At 61.6% G+C, this 19,423-nt stretch overlaps 1 protein-coding gene across 4 annotated transcripts in view; it reads left to right on the forward strand.

Moving 5' to 3' along the window:
• Positions 1-19,059, forward strand: part of DPYSL5 (dihydropyrimidinase like 5) — a 45,560-nt gene extending 26,501 nt beyond the window's left edge. For 3 of the 4 annotated variants that reach the window (XM_053250583.1, XM_053250590.1, XM_053250597.1), the window contains exons 3-13: positions 5,097-5,255; positions 9,050-9,229; positions 9,853-9,921; positions 10,167-10,211; positions 10,372-10,447; positions 10,780-10,936; positions 11,167-11,308; positions 12,842-12,984; positions 13,682-13,889; positions 16,000-16,168; positions 17,541-19,059. In XM_053250583.1, coding sequence (XP_053106558.1) covers positions 5,097-5,255; positions 9,050-9,229; positions 9,853-9,921; positions 10,167-10,211; positions 10,372-10,447; positions 10,780-10,936; positions 11,167-11,308; positions 12,842-12,984; positions 13,682-13,889; positions 16,000-16,168; positions 17,541-17,626 — 1,434 coding nt within the window. In that variant the 3' untranslated portion in view covers positions 17,627-19,059. The remainder of the gene's footprint in view (positions 1-5,096; positions 5,256-9,049; positions 9,230-9,852; positions 9,922-10,166; positions 10,212-10,371; positions 10,448-10,779; positions 10,937-11,166; positions 11,309-12,841; positions 12,985-13,681; positions 13,890-15,999; positions 16,169-17,540) is intronic. The other variant, XM_053250598.1, reaches the window with a different exon arrangement.
• The last annotated feature ends 364 nt before the right edge of the window (positions 19,060-19,423 follow it).

Here is a 19,423-nt window from a genome sequence, read left to right on the forward strand (position 1 = left end):
TTTGGGGATTAGCGGGGGGGCAGCGCGTGTCGGCTGAGGACACGGACTTCCCCCGGCACGAGCAGGCAGGGGCCGCTTGCCTGCCCGAGGCCTCTGCTCTGGGAACACCCCAGGGAGCCGCGGCGTGAGCACGGGGGGGGGCCACCCACCCACCCACCCCAGCAACACCCGCAGCAGGGCCCTTCAGAGCCAGGCAGGCCCCTCCTGCCAAAAGCTGGGCCTCCCTCCCTCCTCCGTAGCGTGACACCTTTTGTCAGGTGCCAAGCGGGGGCGTCTAGGCCTCAGGGGGGAAGGGGGCGCCTCCCTCTTGGTCCCACGCAGGAGCAGCTCGTCCGCCTGAGCTGGGGCAGGACCGGAGGGCCCCTTCCCTGCTGCTGTCCTGTCGGCCAGGCGGTCCCCAGAGGTGGTTGCTTTACAACGCCCATCATCCCACAGCCCAAGACCATTGTGCCTGGGGGTGATGGGAGTTGTAGTCCCGCAACCCCTGCTGTGGGCCCCCAGGCTGCCTTGGGTGCTCCCGGCTTGCGGTTGAGCCCCTCCCTTGCCTGTTTGTCTGCTCGCTGCTTCTGTAGGCCAGGGCATCGTTTTAATAATACTAATAAAAACAATTACCTGCTTTTTCAAAGAGGCCTTCTGCAATTGTTTTAATGAATTTATTGTTCTGCTGCTTTGGATGCTTGCGGACACAAGAGTGGGGAGCCTGTGTGTTCCTGTCCCAGAAGGACTTGCCTGAGCAGAGGCACTCGCCTGCTCTGTGATGATGCAAACACAAGAATTTAAAACATTGGGCAGGATCCCTTGGAACATACTTCGTCCAGCATCCTGTTTCCCACACTGGCCCCCCATGCCTGGGGCTACGACTGCAGCCCTCTCCCATGGCCCCCCCCCGGCAAGTCCAGTGGCCTGTTTCTTAAGAGGTGCTGCTGAGCTTGAAGTGGCTTCTCTTAACCTGAGCACTTGGTTGCTGGAACCCCTGGGGAGGTGGGGGGTGTTTCTGCATGCACCTCTGGGCACACCCGTTCTACTGCTGCTGCTCCCCTGCAACTGGCATTTTCTTTATTATTTATATAATAATGACTCAATCTTGCTGGAGCTAGACTAGTAGCCCCGGACAGTCCTCTCCTCCATGAATTTACCTCTTAAAGCCATCCAGGCTGGTGCCTGTCACTATATCTGGTGGCAGAGAATGCCACAAGTGGATTATACATGGTGTGAAAAAGTACTTTTTGTCAATCAGTTTCATGAGGTGACTCTCTGGTTCTAGTGTGATGTGAAAGGGAGAAAAAATTATCTGTATCAACTTTCTCCACTCAGTGCATGATTTTATAGACCTTTATCATGTCTCCCCGCAGTCATACTTTCTCTAAACTAACAAGCCCCAGGTGTTGTAGCCCTGCCTCGTAAGGAAGGTGCTCCAGGCCCCTGGTCCTCTGGGTGGCCCTCTTCGGCAGCTTCTCCAGTCCTACAAAAGCATTCTTCTTCAGCTATGGTGACCAGAACTGCATGCACTACTCCAAATGTGACCGCACCATAGTTTTGTATAAGGGCATTATAATATTACCTCCTTGAGATTGTTTTAATGAACAGTGGTATAGAAAACTAATAATAAAAAATATTTTCAAACCCCTTCCTGATAATTTCAAGCATGGAATTGGTCATTTTTATTGCTGCCACACACTGAGCTGACAGTGAAGTGTCCACCACAAGTTTTCTCAAAAGTCTTTGATGAACGACTTTGTCGAAAGTGTTTTCAAAGTCCAAGTATACTATGTCAACTGGATCACCTTTATCCACACACCTGTTGACATTTTCAAAGGACTCTAAAAGGTTGGTGAGGCAAGATTTCCCTTTATTTAGCTAGCTAGCACATTTATATACTGCCCCATTCAAAAAAAGGCCCTGGGCAGTTCCTTTGCAGAAGCCATGCTGGTTCTCCTTCTGCAAGGCCTGTTGTTCTATATGCTGAACACTTTCATCCTTGAGCATGCTTTCCATCAATTTGCCTGGCATAGATGTTAAGCTAACTGGCATGTAGTTTCCCTGATCGCCCTGGATCCCTTTTTGAAAATTGGTATTACATTGGCTACTTTCCAGTCCTCCGATATGGAGCCTGATTGTAGGGATAAGTTATATATTTTTGCAAGGAGGTTGGCAATTTCATATTTGAATTCTTTAAGCACTCTTGGGGGGATGCCATCTGGCCCTGGTGATTTGTTAATTTTTAATTTTCCCAGACAGTTTAGAACGTCATCTCTTGCCACCTCTATTTGACTCTGTTATTTAGCCTATGTCCCTGGGAAGCTCAGTTCAGGCACAGGTATATGCTCAGTATCCTCTGCCATGAAGACAGATGCAAAGAACTCATTTAGCTTCTCTGCAATCTCCATATCCTCCTTAATAATCACTTTCACTCCCTCTTAATGGTCCAACTGCCTCCCTGGCAGGATTCCTGCTTCTGGTGTATATAATGAAGTTTTTGTTTTTTCCCTTGATGCTTTTAGCTAAATGTGCCTCAAACTCTCTTTTCACCTCCCTTTATTGTCTCCTTGCATTTCTTTTGCCAGCATTTGTGTTCCTTTTTGTTCTCTTCATTTGGGTAGACCTGATTTCTGAAGGAATTCTCCTCCCCCTTTATAGCTTACTTGACTTGTTAGCCATGTTTGGTGGTACCTTTCATCCTTTGGGGTATACATTCTGACTGGGCTTCTAGTGTTGTGGTTTTATGTAAACTCCATGCATTCTGGAGCGAAGTGACGCTCCTGATTTTCCCTTTCAGTTTTCTTTTCACCAAACTCCTCATTTTAGAGAAGTTTCCTCTTCTGAAGTTCAAAGTGTTCAACTGAAGTCCCACTAAGGAGGCTTGGTTCTCTTGGAACTTAGTCACAACTGACTCAGCTGGATGCTGCCTTCTCTGTTTTAATTTACTCTCAAGTTAATTGGAGGCATCTTTTTTGTTAATCCAAATATTTTTAAATAACTAGTGCAACCACTTAGTTGAGTACATCTTGTGGCCCCAATTTTAATTATGCCCTTCCCATATCTCTACCTAAAGGTTACAGGAGGGAGGGAGGGAGGTTTCCATCTTCTCCCAAAGAGGAAAGGAAGAGGACTGACTCTCTACAGGAAGTACCTGAGGAGTCAAAGCCGGGGTCCTAGAGCAGAGGCAAGCAGGGACAGGTCGGGAGACCCTCACTAAGCTACCTCTGCTCCCAGTGCTTCCACTAGTGGTCATTAGGATAGTCGGTGCAAAAGGCTGATGCACTGGAACTCCATCTTCAACAATAGGAACATAGGAAACTTCCATTTACTGAAGCAGACCATTGGTCCATGTAGCTCAGTATTGTCTACACAGACTGGCAGCAGCTTCTCCAAGTTTACAGGCAGGAGTCTCTCTGAGCCCCATCTTGGAGATGCCACCAGGGAGGGGATTGGGAACCTTCTGCATGCAAGCAGGCAGGGGCTCTTCCACTGAGCTGGGGCCCTATCCCCTAGCGGGGACATCTTCCAGTGCGCATGCATGTAATCTATTTAAATGCAAACCAGGGTGTACCTTGCTTAGGAAAGGGGACAGACAATTCATGCTGATGGCACACTTACCCTCCCCTTATCGGAAGACCAGCTCTCCTCACACCCTGGCCCCCAAGAAATCCCAAGTGGCTTCTGTGCTGCTGGGATGGGAAATGAAGGCAAGGAGGGCTTGCCTAGATGTCACCCCCAGGGAGGCTTCCTGGGACTGGGTGTCGGGGAGGAAAGGAGATGCTGGCTGAGGCAGCCTTGGACATCCCAAGCGGTGCTCCGTGGACGCTGCCAGAGGGAACCTTGGAGAAGAGCCTAAGCAGGCCGTTGCTCTGAGATGAGCAGAGACGGCCAGGCGGAGGTGCAGCCACACCTTCCTCACCGTCAAAGCCAGAGGTGTGCTTCGTCTTGATCACACCAACGACATGGAGCACCCTTGCTTGTTCTCCTGTGGCCGTGAGTTCTGCAGATTGACCGTGCTGATTGAAAGCACAGCTGTTTGCAGCGAAGTGCACCTGCTGAGCCCACACGACGGGCTCAGAGCATCTGCCCCGATCCTTCTGGCGATGCACTCTTGCCCCCCTCCTCCCCCCCCCGAGTCCCCTGCATCTGGACTGAAGAGTCCTCCGCTCTTGGCTGTCCCCTCTTGGGTGGCGGCTGCTCTCCTGCCTTCCCTCCCGCTGCTCTGCCTCTTCAAAAGGGATCCTCGAATGGTGCATCAGGCCCCCCAGGCACCTGGTGGCCCACAGAGGCCAGGAGGGGGTTGTGGGAACCGCAGCTTGAGGGAAGAGCAGGGCGGGGAAAGGGAAAGAACAGGCCCCAAGGACCGCCAGCTTCTCCACGAGTCCCATGGCAGGGCGAGGGGGAGCTGCCCCCAAACCGACCCCCAGGTTTCATATGCAGGTGGACCACGGATAACAAAGCCTGAGGCGATCAGAATTGGGAGGCTTAGGGTCTCAGGGGTGTAAGAAACGGCTAAACACTGAAGAAAGGAGGTGCGGTGCCATGCTCTGCCGGCCTCCAGCTGTCCAGCAGCGCCCCGCCCTGGCTGAAATTCTGCTTCTTCCCCATGAAAAATGGCAGGTGGGATCCACCACCACCCCCAAAAAAGAGAGCCACAAAATGGCTTTGCTCCGCAAAATGGAGGCTGGAAATGACCTAAGAGGCCATTTCCGGCCACCTAAGAGCCACGGATCTGTGGGGTTTAAGCCTTTTAAAACTGCACATGTACGGAGGCCGGCTGGCAATTTCCCATTCGGATACGTGGAACCATGGATGTTGGGATCCCGAGTAACAAGATCCACCTGTAATCCTTCCCGAGTGACTTTGCTTAGGACCAGCAGCCTCTTTCCCGTTCTGGCTGACCCGCCACAGGTGCATCTGGAGGGTCTTCCTCTGACGGATTTGCCGTCACCCACCCCAGGAATTGGCATTGCTCTGAGGTGGAACGGCCTGTCTCTGGAGAGAGCCCTTTGAGCACGTACAGAGTGCCTGCCTCTCCTCCTCAGGCCCTCGGGAGGTGGGGCTTGCGGGCCCCTTGGGGTCCCCCTCCCCTCAAGGGTTCTGCTTTCCCTTCACAGGCTGCCCTCGTTGGGGGCACCACCATGGTCATCGGGCACGTTCTCCCGGACAAGGACATCTCCCTGCTGGATGCCTACGAGAGGTGCCGCAGCCTGGCCGACCCCAAGGTGTGCTGTGACTATGCCCTGCACATGGGCATCACCTGGTGGGCCCCCAAGGTAAGAGAGAGAGGGCTGGAGCGCTGCCTTCTCCCAGGGCTGCCCCTGCCGGCAGGCACGGCCCCCCTTCCCTCTGCCTCCCCGTCTTGCGTGTCAGACCCCCCAGGGCTTGTTTGGAGGCCTTCTGGCCGGATTAGATGCCTCCTCCTCCCTCCCGCCCCCCTGATCTCCTTAGCCTGCTGTTTGGGTCTTTGCAGCTCAGCTCCTTCCGCCTGCTCCCTCCTGAGCGGCCTCCCCGCTCTGGGCGGCTCTGGCCTCTCTCTTCGCAGCAGGAGACGGTCCCCCTCTGGGCACACGTGGCTCAAAAGGCCCAGCTCACACGGGGTGCCCCCCTCCGCCGCTGCTCCCCTCTGGATTCCTGGCGGTTCTCCGAGGGCCCCCTGCGAAGGTTCACAGGCAGGACCCCTCAGAGACTCTTGTGGGAAAGGCTGGGGGGCCGCCCCGAGAAGCAGGGGCCCGGTCTTGGCGGGGGGTGGGGTGGCCGCCATGGGGCCCTCCCCGCCAGCACCACATGGATTCTGTGGGCACGGGGGTGGCCTGGGGAGGCAGCAGTGGGGCTAGGCGGTGGACCCCTGCTGCTGGCTCTTACCCCCGGGGCTGGGAGTCACATGGGGGAGCCAGTGGCTGGTCCAGCAGCTCTGGGCACCCCTGGCTGGTTCTCCGGGCCCCGCATCCCCCCCCTTCCCTTTTGCGCCATTCTTTGCAAAGCCAGCTTCTCCTCTTCTGCCTCCCACTCCCTGCTTATCCCGCCCACCCTGCAAAGCTGCCTTTCTTTGGAACCTCCTTCCCCTAGACATAGGAACATAGGAAGCTGCCATATACTGAGTCAGACTCTTGGTCTATCCAGCTCAGTATTGTCTACACAGACTGGCAGCAGCTGCTCCAAGGTTTCAGGCAGGAGTCTCTCTCAGCCCCATCTCCTGCACAGACTCCACTTCCTCCCCCTCCCTCTCTTGGTCTCTCTCCTTTTCTGCCTTTGCTTCTCTCTGCCTTCTTTGCTGGGGGGTAACTGCACATTGCATGCACACACTCATGCATGGAAAGCACCATCAAGGGGGCGTGGGGGGGCGTGGAGGAGAGCCAAGGAGGGGCATGTGTTGGGGTCCTCCTTGCCTAGGGTTGCCAACTGTCCGCTCATGACGCAGGATGTCCCTCCTTTCAGGGATGAAATGTTGGTCCCTAGAGGGACAGTATTTGTCCCTCATTTATTCAATAGCAGATCATTCAGTTGCATAGACGTCAGTGGTTCTCTGGCTCTTGATTACCACTGCATACACCTCCCAGCCCCCCAGCCAGCCCCCACAAACTTGTGTCCCTCATTCTGGCAATGAAATGTTGGCAACCCGATGACCTTGCCACATGCCCCACTTTCTCTGCTCCAAACCACTCATCCTGGGAGTTTTTGCCGCCACTCCAAGTCCCCCTGTTGCAATGGAGAAATGGCCGTGGGGTGAGACCCATAGCCGGAGGAGGGAAACACGCAGGCCCAGCCCACCCACTTCTTCTCAGCCCCCCCCCCGCCCAGTTTTTACAGGCCGTTTTTAATGGCTATTTTGTAATGTGATGGAGAGCAACTCAGGTGGTGAAGCCTCCCCCCCCCCATTTTTGGCAGCCCCCCATCACTTTTAGGCCGGTTCAGCAGCCCCTCCCTCGTTGTACTCCCATTTCTCCCCAAACGGCAGGAGGCGTGAGATGTTCCGGCAATATTTGAATGCCGGGGAATGGAAAGTGGCAGGTGGGCGGGGGGGGGGGGCATCTCTCCCCCGCCCCTTGCCTCTGTCCCTTAGTTGCTTGAGCCCCCTGATCTGCCCTGAGGCCGGCCCTCTCGTGGCCCTCTTGGCGGCATCCATCCTGCAGGCGGGGCTGGAGGGAGGGCCAGGCTCTTCAAGCCATGCCTGCTGTGAGGCCTGGAGGAGGTTCCCGGCCAGCCAGCTCCGGGCAGGTCCAGCCTGTCAGCTGCTGCAAGCGGGTGGGGGGGCGGGGGGGGGCAGTGGTGCCTCTAGAGCAGGGGGCTTCCCGGGGAGTCAAGCCCAGGAGTCATGCTGCCGGCCAGAGCGCTCCTGGCATGTAGGAGGGCCCTGGAAAGACCCTCGGGTCTGGGCCCCACTTCTTCCCCTAGGAGGCTTCAGTGGAGAATGCTGGGTGCATTTCAGATACTCCGCGGGCGTCCAGCCCAAGGCATTGGTCTCCTGGCCAATGCTAGCAATGTTTGTTTGTTTGTTTGTTTGTTTGCTAGCTATCCCATAACAAATTGTTCTCTGGGCAGCTTACAACACAACATTAAAACATGAGATAAAAACATACAACACATTAAATCATAACAAACCAAAAGGGCAGCCGGAGTAGGAGGAGAAGACAAAATACAATACAAAACCATTCAAAAGAACTTATTTATTATCAATTAAAATAAGATTTTAAACTTAAAAGGCCTGAATGAACAGAAAAGTGTTTACTTGGCATCTAAAAGAACAACGTGATGAAGCCAGGCGAACCTCACTGGGGAGGCTATTCCATAAACGAGGTGCAGCCACCGAAAAGGCCCTCTCCCTGGTAGCCACCCGCCTCACCTCCTTTGGCAGGGGCACCCGGAGGAGGGCCTCCAAAGACGATCCATAGGACCAGGTGGGGACATACGGGGCAAGGCGCTCTCTCAGCTAACCCGGTCCCAAGCCATTTAGGGCCGGACAAGTTAAAACCAGCACTTGGAATTGGGCCCGGAAATGGACTGGGAGCCAGTGCTCTGGCATCATAGGCTCAAGATGTCCAGTCCCAGTTAATAATCTTGCCGCCCTATTTTGTACCAGCTTCAGTTCCCGGACCTTTTTCAAAGGCAGCCCCAAGTACAACACATTGCCGTAATCTAAGCGAGGGGTTAGTAATCTAACTGAGTCACCTAGGCGAGTCACTGTGGCCGAGGTGCCCAGGGAAGGTCGCCGTTGGCCTATCGGCCGAAGCCAATACCAGGCGCTCTGAGCCACGGAGGCTGCGTGAGCCTCTAGCGACCGCGATGGATCAAGGAGCCGTCACTGGAGCCCCGTCTAGAGCAGGCTGTACATCGTTCACCCGGCCAGCGGGACCACCGGCCAGCAGTACTTCTGCCTTGTCTGGACTGAGTCTCAGCTGATTCACCCTCATCCAGTCCATCACTGGATCCAAGCACCGACTCAGGACAGTCACCGGCTTCACCCGCATCTGATGAGAAAGAGAGAGACGGCTGAGCGCCATCCGCTTTCTGGTGACCCCTCAGCCCAGATCTCCTGAGGGCCTCTCCCAGGGGCTTCATGTAGGTGTTAAGCAGCACTGGGGGAAGAACGGAGCCCTGCGGAACCCCACAGCGTAACTGCCAAGGGGCTGAGCAGTCGTCCCCCAGCACCGCCTTTTGGGAACGGGCCTCGAGGTGGGAATGGAACCACCTCCAAGCAGTGCCCCCCCCCACACCCAACTTGGCCAGCCTGTCCAAAAGGATACCGTGGTCAATGGGATCGCAAGCCGCTGAGAGATCCAAGAGAAGGAGCAGGATTGTACCCCGCCTCTCCCCCCCTCCACCCAGGGCAGCCCAAGCAGTTCCTGCTCCAGAGCTGGGCCCCAAGCTCAGCCTTCCCTGCACAGGCCAGCAGCTGCTCCCCCGGTTTCAGGCGGAGGAGGATGGGGCCTTCCCTTCTCCTGCCAGGCGGTCAAGCTGGGGCTGCCTGCGGCCAGCTGGGCCGGCCCCTCTCCTGGGCGGGGGGGGGGGGCTGGCCTGCCCGGGTGGGGTGCCTGAGGAATGACTCGGGGCCGCTCTCCCTGCGCCTCAGGTGAAAGCGGAGATGGAGACCCTGGTGCGGGAGAAGGGGGTCAACTCCTTCCAGATGTTCATGACCTACAAGGACCTGTACATGCTGCGGGACAGTGAGCTCTACCAGGTCTTCCGGGCCTGCAAGGACATCGGGGCCATCGCCCGCGTCCATGCTGAGAATGGCGAGCTGGTGGCCGAGGTGAGCTGCTGGGGGCGGGGGGTGGAGAAGTGCTGGGCGCCCCAGAGCCCCCAGCGGGGCTGCTGCTCCTGTCCGCAGGGAAGGATGCAGGGGGGGCCGTGGAGCCCCAGCCGAGGCTTGCCTAGGACGCCTCTAGGTCTGAAGAGCTGCTCGAGGGAGCTTGGAGGCCAGGGCGGGGGGGGGCACCTGCTGGGTCCCTCTCCTTGTAGGCCACGCCAGGGGCAGGGAGGGTCCTCTGGCCAGGCCCTGCCCCCTCCCTTGGACACCCCTTCGGACCTGCCCCGTCCATGGGGATGGGCCCTTGGGGGTGTTGCTTTCTTTGCTCCAGGAAGACGCTGCTTGGAAGTGGCTCTTGCACGGCCCCGCTGGGGGGGCTGGTTTACCAAGGAATTGCCGGCTGGATGACCTGGGCCCCCACCCAGCGTGGCAAGGGGCAGGGGGAGCAAGCTCGGCCGGGCGCCCGGCGGGGCAGCTCCGGGGGCTCCACCCCACCGGTGGGCTGCCCTGCCTGCAGGCCGCGTGGCTCCTTCCTGCTGGGGCCGGGCAGAGCGCGCTGGGATTCCTCTGGCCACCCCGGCTCGGGAGGACTGACCGCTTCCGCCCTGTTCTGCTTCCCACTGCAGGGGGCCAGGGAGGCGCTGGACCTGGGCATCAACGGTCCCGAGGGCATCGAGATCAGCCGGCCGGAGGAGGTGAGGCTGCCTGTGTCGGGCAGAGAGCTCAGCCAGCCCCCCACCCCACCCCACTGATCCCGGGCTGGGCTTCCCTCCGACTGGCCCGGCGGCCCCTTGAGCTGCTGGGAGATCTGCTGGGGGGGGGCTTTGGAGGGCACCACCTCGCAGCCACACAGTGCAGCGTCTCCCACGCAAGCCAGCCCCCCACCCCGACCCCCAGCGTGGCTCTCATGGCCCCTCCTCTTTCTCTCCCTGTCCTGCAGTTGGAGGCTGAAGCCACCCACCGCGTCATCACCATTGCGAACCGGGTGAGCAGCTGGCGGGGCCCCCCTGGCCCTCTCCGAGGAGGCCGGCCGTGCCCGGGGCCGCTCCCCAGCTGGCCTTGGGCTCCCGGGAGGGGGTGGGGGTCCACAGCCTGGGGCCCGGCCTGCCCGGCAGCTCCGCCTGATGCCTTTCCTCCCTCGGCAGACTCACTGCCCCGTCTACCTGGTCAACGTTTCCAGCATGTCGGCCGGGGATGTCATTGCCACTGCCAAGATGCAAGGTGACTGCTGCCCCCCCCCCCCCGCCCACGGTCTTCCCCTTCTCCACCCTGGCCCTGCTCAGCCGGTCTCCACCTTCGCCCTCCCACCTCAGCCCACCGCAAGTGTTCAGTGGGAAGGGGGCAGAGCCTGCTTCCCCCACCTCCCCCGCGAGATGGCCCCGCACCCCGGCGGATGCACGCAGAGGCATCGTGGGTCACGAGGGGCCAGCCCCCAGGCCCGCGTCTGCCCTGGCCCTGCAGCGGGCCCAGCCCTCCGGAGGGCGCTGGCAGCCGCCTGGGGCTGAGCAGAAGTCCTAACCCTAACCCCCCCCCCGCCCCGTCCTCCGTTGCAGGCAAGGTTGTGTATGCAGAGACCACCACGGCACACACCACGCTGACGGGCTTGCACTATTATCACCAGGACTGGTCCCACGCCGCGGCCTACGTGACGGTGCCGCCCCTGCGGCTGGACACCAACACCTCTACCTACCTCATGAGCTTGCTTGCCAAGTAAGGGGGGTGGGCAGCCCAGCCGTGGGCGCTGGGGCAGGGCCGGAGTGGGGTGCTCCGGTGTGTCCAGCACAGCTCTGGCCGTGCCCCGGTGTGGGGAGTGGGCAGTGGGGGGGGGGAGCCAAGGGAGGTGGCCTGGCATCATCACAGGTGTGTGGGGGGGGGCTGCTAGGCCAGCCTCCCCCCCGCCCCCTGCTGCATCCAGCCTCTCCCCCCCTCCCTCCCCTCAGTGACACTGTGAATGTCGTGGCCTCCGACCACCGGCCGTTCACCACCAAGCAGAAGGCGATGGGCAAGGAGGACTTCACCAAGATCCCCCACGGCGTCAGCGGCGTGCAGGACCGCATGGCCGTCATCTGGGAGCGCGGAGTGGTGGGTCGTGCCGGCAGAGGGCTGCCGCCTGGGCAAGTGGGGCACAGAGGGAGCTCTGGCGGGAGGATGCACAGGCCAGGGACATGGGCTGGTCCCACCCCCCGCACTCGGGCTCGAAAGGAGGTTGCCCCCGTCAGCTGTGGAGAAGGCCCCGCAGCCTGCCTGCCTCTGCTGCTGCTGCTGCTGCTGCCGGCAGGGTTCCAAGCAGCCCCCTCCTGCACACACGCCGAGGGCGGGGCCAGGCCTAAGGCGGAGCCTGAGGTTCCGGTGACCCTCCTGAGCCCCGGGGGGGGGGCGCTCCCCACCCCCACCCACCCACATGCCCGTCTGCATCTCTGCTTCCTGTCCAGGCTGGGAAGTGCCAAGGGGGGGGGTCATGATCCCCAGACCCCCCAACCCACCCACCCCTTGCAAGAGCCCAAGATCCAAACCAGACGGTGGACATTTCCGGTCTCTCAGATTCCCTGAAGCGGATGGGTGACAATATGCTGCGTCTGGGGGGTTTGGGCATCTTGACGAAGGATGCCGGCGAGTGCACAGTGACCGGGGGGAGCGCGCATCCGTGCCTCCCCCCCAAGGCTGGGCCTTGTCAGGCAGGATGCCAGGGTCCCAAAAAGTAGCGGCTCACCCCCAGGAGCTGGGGGGGCGGAGCAAAGAAAGCGCCTCAGGTTGCTCCTCCCTCTCCCACCCCACCTGAGAGCTGTACTGCCTGCAGGCTGGCCATTCGTCAGGTAGAGCTGTGTGCTTAACCATGCCCAGGGGGGTCACCTGGACCTCGGGCTCCGCGTTGTGTCTGGAGCTGCCCTCTGCCTGGGTGCAGGCTGGGGGTGCTGGGAACCCCACCAGCAGGCTGGCTGGCCGGCCTTCTCCACCGCTCTGCCTGGCGCATGGCCAGCCTGCAGGCAGTGTGGCTCGCGGGCCAGGCAGGAGGGAGACAGACGAGCCCCCTGAGCAGCCTCCTTGGGCCCCCCGGCTCTTGAGGACGCGCTGCCACAGGCCCCAAGGGCTGGCCGGAGAGGCAGGGGGAGCCTCTCCGGCCACTGACCCGGGGCGGGAGGCGGCACAGCCACTGCTCCGCCTGGTGCTCGTGCCCTGCCTCCCCAGAGCAGCTGCTCTCAGCCCAGCCCTGTCCTGCTGCCGGCAGGTGCTCCCCGGCCCGGCCCTCACTCTCTCGCCCCTGGCATGCCAGAGCAGGGCTCTCACGGCGAGATCCGGCCCCCTCCGCCTCGCCCTCCTGTGGCTGCCCTCTTGCATTGCCACGGCAGGGCTGTGTCTCAGCAGAACGGTGGAGGGGAGTCCCAAAGGCTGCCGCAGGAGGACACCCCTGCCCCCCACCCACCCACCCACAGGCACCCTGGGCCTTGGTGACTCTGTCCCCGCAGAAGATGGCAAGATGGGTGCCCTCTGAGGAGGAGGTGGAGCCTTGGAAAGGGCCCCACTGGCATTCCCTGTCCCATGGAGACTGGAGCTGCCTCCCCCAGCCCCATTGCGGGGACTCAGGCCTCCCCCACTCTCTCTCTGTGCCCATTGCAGGTGGGGGGCAAGATGGACGAGAACCGCTTTGTGGCCATCACCAGCTCAAACGCTGCCAAGATCCATAACCTCTACCCTCGCAAGGGGCGCATCATCCCGGGGGCCGACGCAGACGTGGTCGTGTGGGACCCAGAGGCCACCAAGTAGGGACCGGGGCAGCTGGGGTTGTGGGAGGCCAGGCACACGGGGGGGGGCAGTCCAGGTCCGCGGGGGGACCGCTTGTGTCATCACCAGCCTGTCCAGCCTCCCGCTGTTGGTGCGGGGGGGGGACACTAATCTGCCTCCTTGCCTGTGAGGACAGCACCAAGGCGCTATCGCTCCCCCGCTCTAGTTGCCCCAAGGGCTGAGGCTTCCGGCCCTTTGCCCAGCGGCCAGCCACATGTTGAAGCCGGAGGCCGAGGGGCGCAAGGAGGGAGCCCTCGCAGGAGCAGAGCAGTGGCCTCCGACTGCCCCCCACCCACACACTGGCCACAGGCGCTGCTGAGTAATCGTGGAGCTTAAGGACCCTGCAGGGCCATTTCAGGGCACGGGGGGGGGGAGCGCCTGGCTCCTTGCCTGGCTCTTATCCCGCGTCACTTTGATGCTGTGTATTTCTTGGTAGCCGTTGGAAGCTTCGGAGAGGTTCCTGCCCTTGTGCTTTGAATTCTCAACAAATCCGCTGGACATGCCCGCCACCCCTTACAGTTCAGGACTCCTACAGCCCCCTGCATGAAAGGGACCAGGCGGCATCACCACCACCCCTGCCACTCTGGAGTGTGCAAGCTTGCCTGACTGCAGCCCGCCCCAGACGGAGAGCCAGCTGGCCCTCCCCCCACCTCCGTTCTTCTTCCTCTTCCACAGGACCATCTCGGCCAGCACCCAGGTCCAGGGCGGCGACGTGAACCTGTACGAGAACATGCGGTGTCATGGTGTTCCGCTGGTCACCATCAGCCACGGGCGAGTGGTCTACGAGAACGGCGTCTTCATGTGCGCAGAGGGCACCGGCAAGTTCTGCCCGCTCCGTTCCTTCCCAGACTCTGTCTACAAGAAGCTGGTGCAGCGGGAAAAGGTACCGCCGACGCGGGACCGGGAGGGAGTTCTGTGCAGAGGGCGTGTGCCCCATCAGCCCCCCTTGCCTGTCAGCGGCGCAAACCGCAGCATGGTCAGAGCCAGAGCCGACAGGAGGGTGAGGGGAAGGAATCTGGCCCGCCTGCAGGGTCGTGGGGAGCTCACTGTGGAGGCTTCCGGGCAACTGGCATCGAGACAGTAGCAGCCCATCCTCCTCCTCATCATCATGAGCTGTATTTGTTAACCGCCCCTTAACAAATTGTTCTCTGGGCGGCGAAGGAGCCAGGGGGGCACCCAGAGGGAGCTCAGGTGGCTGCTCTCTCAAGAGCTGTGCTGCCTGCAGGCTGGCTATTCATCAGGTAGAGCTGCACAGTTAAGTGGGCTCCTGAGGACAAGCCGCGACTTCATCAAGAGGTTTGTTTCTTTTTCATGTCTTGTGTCAGTGAATGCATCACCTTTTCCCTGCAAGGAAAAAACTGGGCCGAGCCCAGACCCCACTAGGCATGTGCAACATGGCCATGCTGGCCACACCAATGGTGCCGCCTGCGCATGTCCAGACAGCATGGGCATGGGCAGTACCTGCGCGCAGGTCCTTGGGACATGTGGCAGAGGGGAGCAGGTCAGAAGCTGCTCTCCTCTTTTGGAGCGGAGAGGTCTGTTCATCCCTAGACCCCACTTTGTCAGCAAGGCTCACCAAGAAGAGCGGCTGCAGTTACATCCAGGGAGGAGTCTGTTGGCCCAGAGGGAGGCCGGGGGCGGGGGGGGGGGGGCGGCTGGAGCCGGAGCCTCTGTTCAGAGCAGACGCGAAGTGTTGGAACTGGATCGGAGCCTGCCGCCTTCTGATGGGCCCCAGAGGATCCGTTTCCATGGGGGGAAACAAGGGGGCTCCTGAGGAGGGAGGCACCGGCTGCCCCCGGCACCAGGCTGGAGCTGGGCGGGGTTGACGGGCACGGGGGACGGCAGAGGGGGGTGGCCTCCGGTGCCCAGGCCACGGCTCCTGCATCTGCCCCACAGCGCCAGTCACCCAAAGGAGGGGGTGGAGCTGGCAGGAGCAGGCTGGGGTTTTAATGGGGGCAAGCAAGCCCCCCCCCCACCTGCAGAGAGGCCCCCAAGTGCGTCCTCTTCCTTCCTCCTTCATGAATTGCCTTTCGTTCTTCTGAGGAAAAGTCCAGCACTGCATGGCGAGGGGGGGATCCCAGCGACTTGAAGGGATGGTGCCGAAGGGGTCAGGGTGTGGGGCCCCGGAGCCCCCTCTTCACCCCAGCCCAGGCCCCTTGCTTGGCGTTGGGGTGCCACGGCACTCGCCACCGCTGTTCGTGGAGGTGGCGATGGGATGCCAGGGGCAGCAGCAGGCAGGACGCAGGCGGGGGCTTCTTGGGGCCCCTCGCCAGCCCTTCCCGGGCCCTGCTCTGGTCCATTTCGGCAGCCCTGAGAGCCAGAGGCCTGGACGGGCCGAGGGGCGCAGGGGAAGCCAGGCGGGCCATGGGAGATGGCGGGGGCAGGCGGGGGGGGGGCGAATGTGCAAGCAGCGGCTGCAGGGGGCCGGGCAGGCAGGCAGGGCTGAGTCTGACCCGGCTGGGCCCAGGAGCCCGAGGGCAGGCTTCAGGCAGCAGCAGACGGCCGGGCAATTCTGGCCCCAGCGCTCCAAGGCTCCTGGTGCTCGAAGGGGTCTGGGGCACTGGTTTCCCGGGGTGGGGTGGGGGGTCCTTCAGGGTCTGAGCCGGGGGGCAGCCAACCCCTTCTGGCCTCGGGGGCCTTGGAGGGCTCTGAGGGTCTGGGGTCCTCCGGGCCAAGCTCTAGTCCCGGGTCCTGTGCCCCGCTGGAGCACCGCCCCCCCCGCCAAGTCCAGGCAGCCAAGAGCGAGCGGCTTCAGCCAGGCCAGGGTCTAAGCACACCCCCCCTCCCCTCCCCACCCCACCCCACTTTCTCTGGTGGCCAAGGGGAACCCATGCCCCACGTCTGTGGGTGGTCCAAATTCCACGCCCCCCCGGGCCCCCCTTCTTTCCTCTGCTTTTCAGGCATGTCTCCCCAGGAGTTCCTCCAGGTAGTGTTTTTGTGGGTGGGGGCTGGCAGCTGACTTTTATTTTGTGTATTTATTTTTTTTAAATTAGACTTTAAAACTTAAGGGCGTGGACCGCACCCCGTACCTGGGGGACGTAGCCATGGTGGTGCACGCTGGGAAAAAAGAGACGGGGACGCCACTTGCAGACACCCCCACTCGACCTGCCACGAGACACGGGGGCATGAGGGACCTCCACGAGTCCGGCTTCAGCCTGTCCGGTAAGAGCGGGGCTGGAGCGGCCCTTGAGTGGGAGACCCTGCCCCCCACCCCGCCCCACCCCATGTGCCTTTGCAACCCAGGCTGCCCCCCCCTCCCTGCCCCTCCCATGCTTTTTGCCCCCCCCCCGCCCCGATCCTGGAGGGTGATGTTCTGGGTCCTTCCTCTAGAGTGAGTCCGGGGGGTGGGGGGGGTGGCTCATTCTTCATATCCTCCTGCTTGGCCCACACTGGGGGCTCCAGCTGCCAGTCCCTCCCCACGTTCTCTGCCCCCCCCCCGACAACCTGCCCTGCTAAGCAAAGCTAAGGAGAGTCCCTGCTCTAACCGCTGCACCGCGCTGCCTGCACTGCACCGCACCACCCCCTGGTGTGGGCGACTGCCTGGTGGGGGGTTTTGGCAGTGGAGATGCCCTACGTTGGTCAGGGATGAGGAAGGGGAGGGGGTCATGGGTCAGGAGGCCAGAGCACTGTGGGTCAACGACACGAGGCCACATGGCTGGCCAGTGGCAGACCTTTGGGGCGGCATGTGGGGGCCACGGAGTACCAGAGCTGCTTTCATTATGGCCAGGTGCTCTGGCTGCATCGAGATGCCGCCTGGTAGTGGCTGTGGACCAGGACAGCCCCCACGGCCCCCTCCCCATCATGGCCTTCGGCTCTGTGAAGGATCGGAGCCCAGGGAGTGGCCATTGCCAAGGGGATCTCCTCCCCCCAAAAAAACATCCCAGGCCCCCCAGTTTTGATCCATGCCTGCGAGGGAGCATTCGAGTGGCCTGTCCTCTGTGGGTCTCCGTGCATGGAGGTCTGCGCTATGGGGCTGGCTGGGTTCCGCTGCCTGCCTGTGAGGGGCTGTCTCTTCAGTGGGGTTCTTGGGACTGGGGTCATCTGTTCTGCTGAGCTGGATGGTCAGGAGTTGAGGGGCTTCCTGAAGCCTCTGCAGTGGGTCTGCCCTTGGGGTGCTGCTTCCGTGTGGAGTGGGGCTGGGGGCACCGGTTGTTCTCCGGAGTTGGGGAGGAGGTTGTTGCTTCGCCCCACTTCAGTGGGTCCCTCCTGTCGTCACTGGCTCCTTTCTGTGGACCCCGGTGGGGGGGCGGCGGGGCGGGGGGGGGGCCTTGCAGGAGGACATCCCCAAACTGTCCTCGCCCTGCAGGGCTGCTGCTGCTGCCTGCCAGAAATGTTCAGACCCAGAGACTGATCCTGAGGATGGCCCTTGCTGGGCTCTGGTGACTGCCCCCCCACCCCGTTCAAAGGGATCTGGAGCCCCCCTCCTCCCCCCTGCTGCTGAGGGGGCCGGGGCAGGGCACAGGATACGCAGGCTCCCCCCCCCCCGGTCGCTGGCTTCTGACAATGCCCCCCCCCCGCTTCTCTCGCTCTGCAGGTTCTCAGATCGATGACCATGTTCCAAAGCGAGCTTCGGCCCGGATTCTCGCTCCCCCCGGAGGCAGGTCTAGCGGCATTTGGTAGCTGCCCCCCAGACTTGTCCCCCAACTAAGGACCCCACGGCCAGCCTCACTTGCCCGGCTGCCACCCACACCCCGAGGGCCCGAGGCGGCCACACCTTTCACCGGAGCGCGTGACACCAGCGAGCACTTCCCTGCCCTGCTGCGCCCAAGGCCACGTGGACTGACACCCCCAGGAATGGGGCTGAGAGGGCGGGGCCCGCGCCCCCCTCCTCGCCCCATGGCTGCGCGGACAGGCAGGGTGGTGGCGCACCCAAGGAGGGCCTGCTTCTGTCTCTGGGTTCCTAGTGGAGGGCGGAACACCCCCCAGTGCCGTGGGGCTGAGGGGAGGCTGGCCTGGGGGGTGGGGCCAGGGGGCCTTTCTGTGCCGGATCCTTTCTGTTTTGCACGTTGGGTTTTTGGATCAGTGACATTTTGGCTTGTTTGTGCATCACGTGGAAGAAATTAATGAAATAAAGCTACTTTAGTGTGACTAGCGTTAGGATAGAAGACGTAGCGGGAGGGCTGGGCTGGGCTGGGCTGGGCCGGGGTGGGGGGTGCTGAGCTGGGGGGCAGAGCTCCCCCCCTTCAAGGCCAGCTGAGTCGGCCCAGCACTGCCAGAGAGAGTGGGGGAGCCCCCTCCCTCCCTCCTTCCCTCCCTCCCTCCCGGGGGCTGGAGGCCTTCTGCATATTCTCCCCCCACAGCCCCCCAGAGGGCCCTGGGCTGGGCCAGGCAGGCAGGCCCCTCTCCTTCCCAGAGGCGAGGCAGTGGGCGGGGGGGGGGGCAGAAGAGGGAGCTCTGCCGGCTGCTTCCCAAGGAGAGGAGTCGCCAGAGGCATCCGCCCCCCCCCACAGGATCCCAGCCCCTCAGCGGGCTCTCCTCGGATGTGGGGGGCCCTCTGTCATCGGCAGGGGAGGGGCTGCTTCCTTCCACAGCCCCCTCCGCTCCCCACCTCGCAAGGGGAAGTGGGGGGGAGGGGGCCCCCGCCGCCCCCGCGGTGGCTCTGCCTGTTGCTGCACAAGCCACCCCCACCCCGTGTCCTCGGCTCGGGAGCAAGAGGTGCCCTCAGATGCTGCAGGGGGGCGGGTGTCCTGAGAGAGCAGGCCGCTCTGCCACCGCCCCCCCCACTCCATGGGAAGGTGCTAAGCCCCCCCACACCCCCGGCGCACTGGCTGGGCCCCTGGAGCTCCCGCCCACCCTCGCCCACCCGGCCTCCCTCTGGAGTAGCGTGAAATGTGAACTGTTACCTGTGCACTTTCCCCCCACTAGTTGGTACCCGTAGGTGTGTGAGGTGGTGGGCACAAGGGAGGGGGAGGAGGGGGGGGAGTCCCCGGAGTGCCTCGGAGGACTCGGCTCCCAGCCCGGCCCGGCCCGCTTCCTTGTTGGCCTTGTCTTGTCATGGCGGTGTTAGCGACTGCAGTGCATTTCTGTTTCCTCATTAAAGGTTGTTCTCCTGGTACCAGGCTCAGGTCTGTGCTTCCGCACCAGCCTTCTGGCTTGCGGGGGGGGGGGGGGCACACCTGGGCCAGCAGACTTCCTTCAAGGCCTCTGAGCCGAGGCACCGTCTCCAACAGCAGCCTGCCCCATGCCTCTGGGGAGACCAGGAGGGGGCACGCCGGAGACAGCTCCGCTCCACCCCGGGCCCCCTCTTCCCCGTGCGAATCTCATCTCTGGGGAGCCATCATCGGTGCTGGTGACCACCTCAGTGGCCTCTGGCTATTGCCAGGAAGGAATAATAACAATAAACGTTATTTGGTAACCAGCCCATAACAAATTGTTCCCGGGACAGCTCACAAAACAGCAGTTAAAAAAACACCCCCA

The sequence above is a fragment of the Hemicordylus capensis genome, chromosome 1, assembly GCF_027244095.1.
Source record: "Hemicordylus capensis ecotype Gifberg chromosome 1, rHemCap1.1.pri, whole genome shotgun sequence".
Classification (NCBI taxonomy): Eukaryota; Metazoa; Chordata; class Lepidosauria; order Squamata; family Cordylidae; genus Hemicordylus; species Hemicordylus capensis.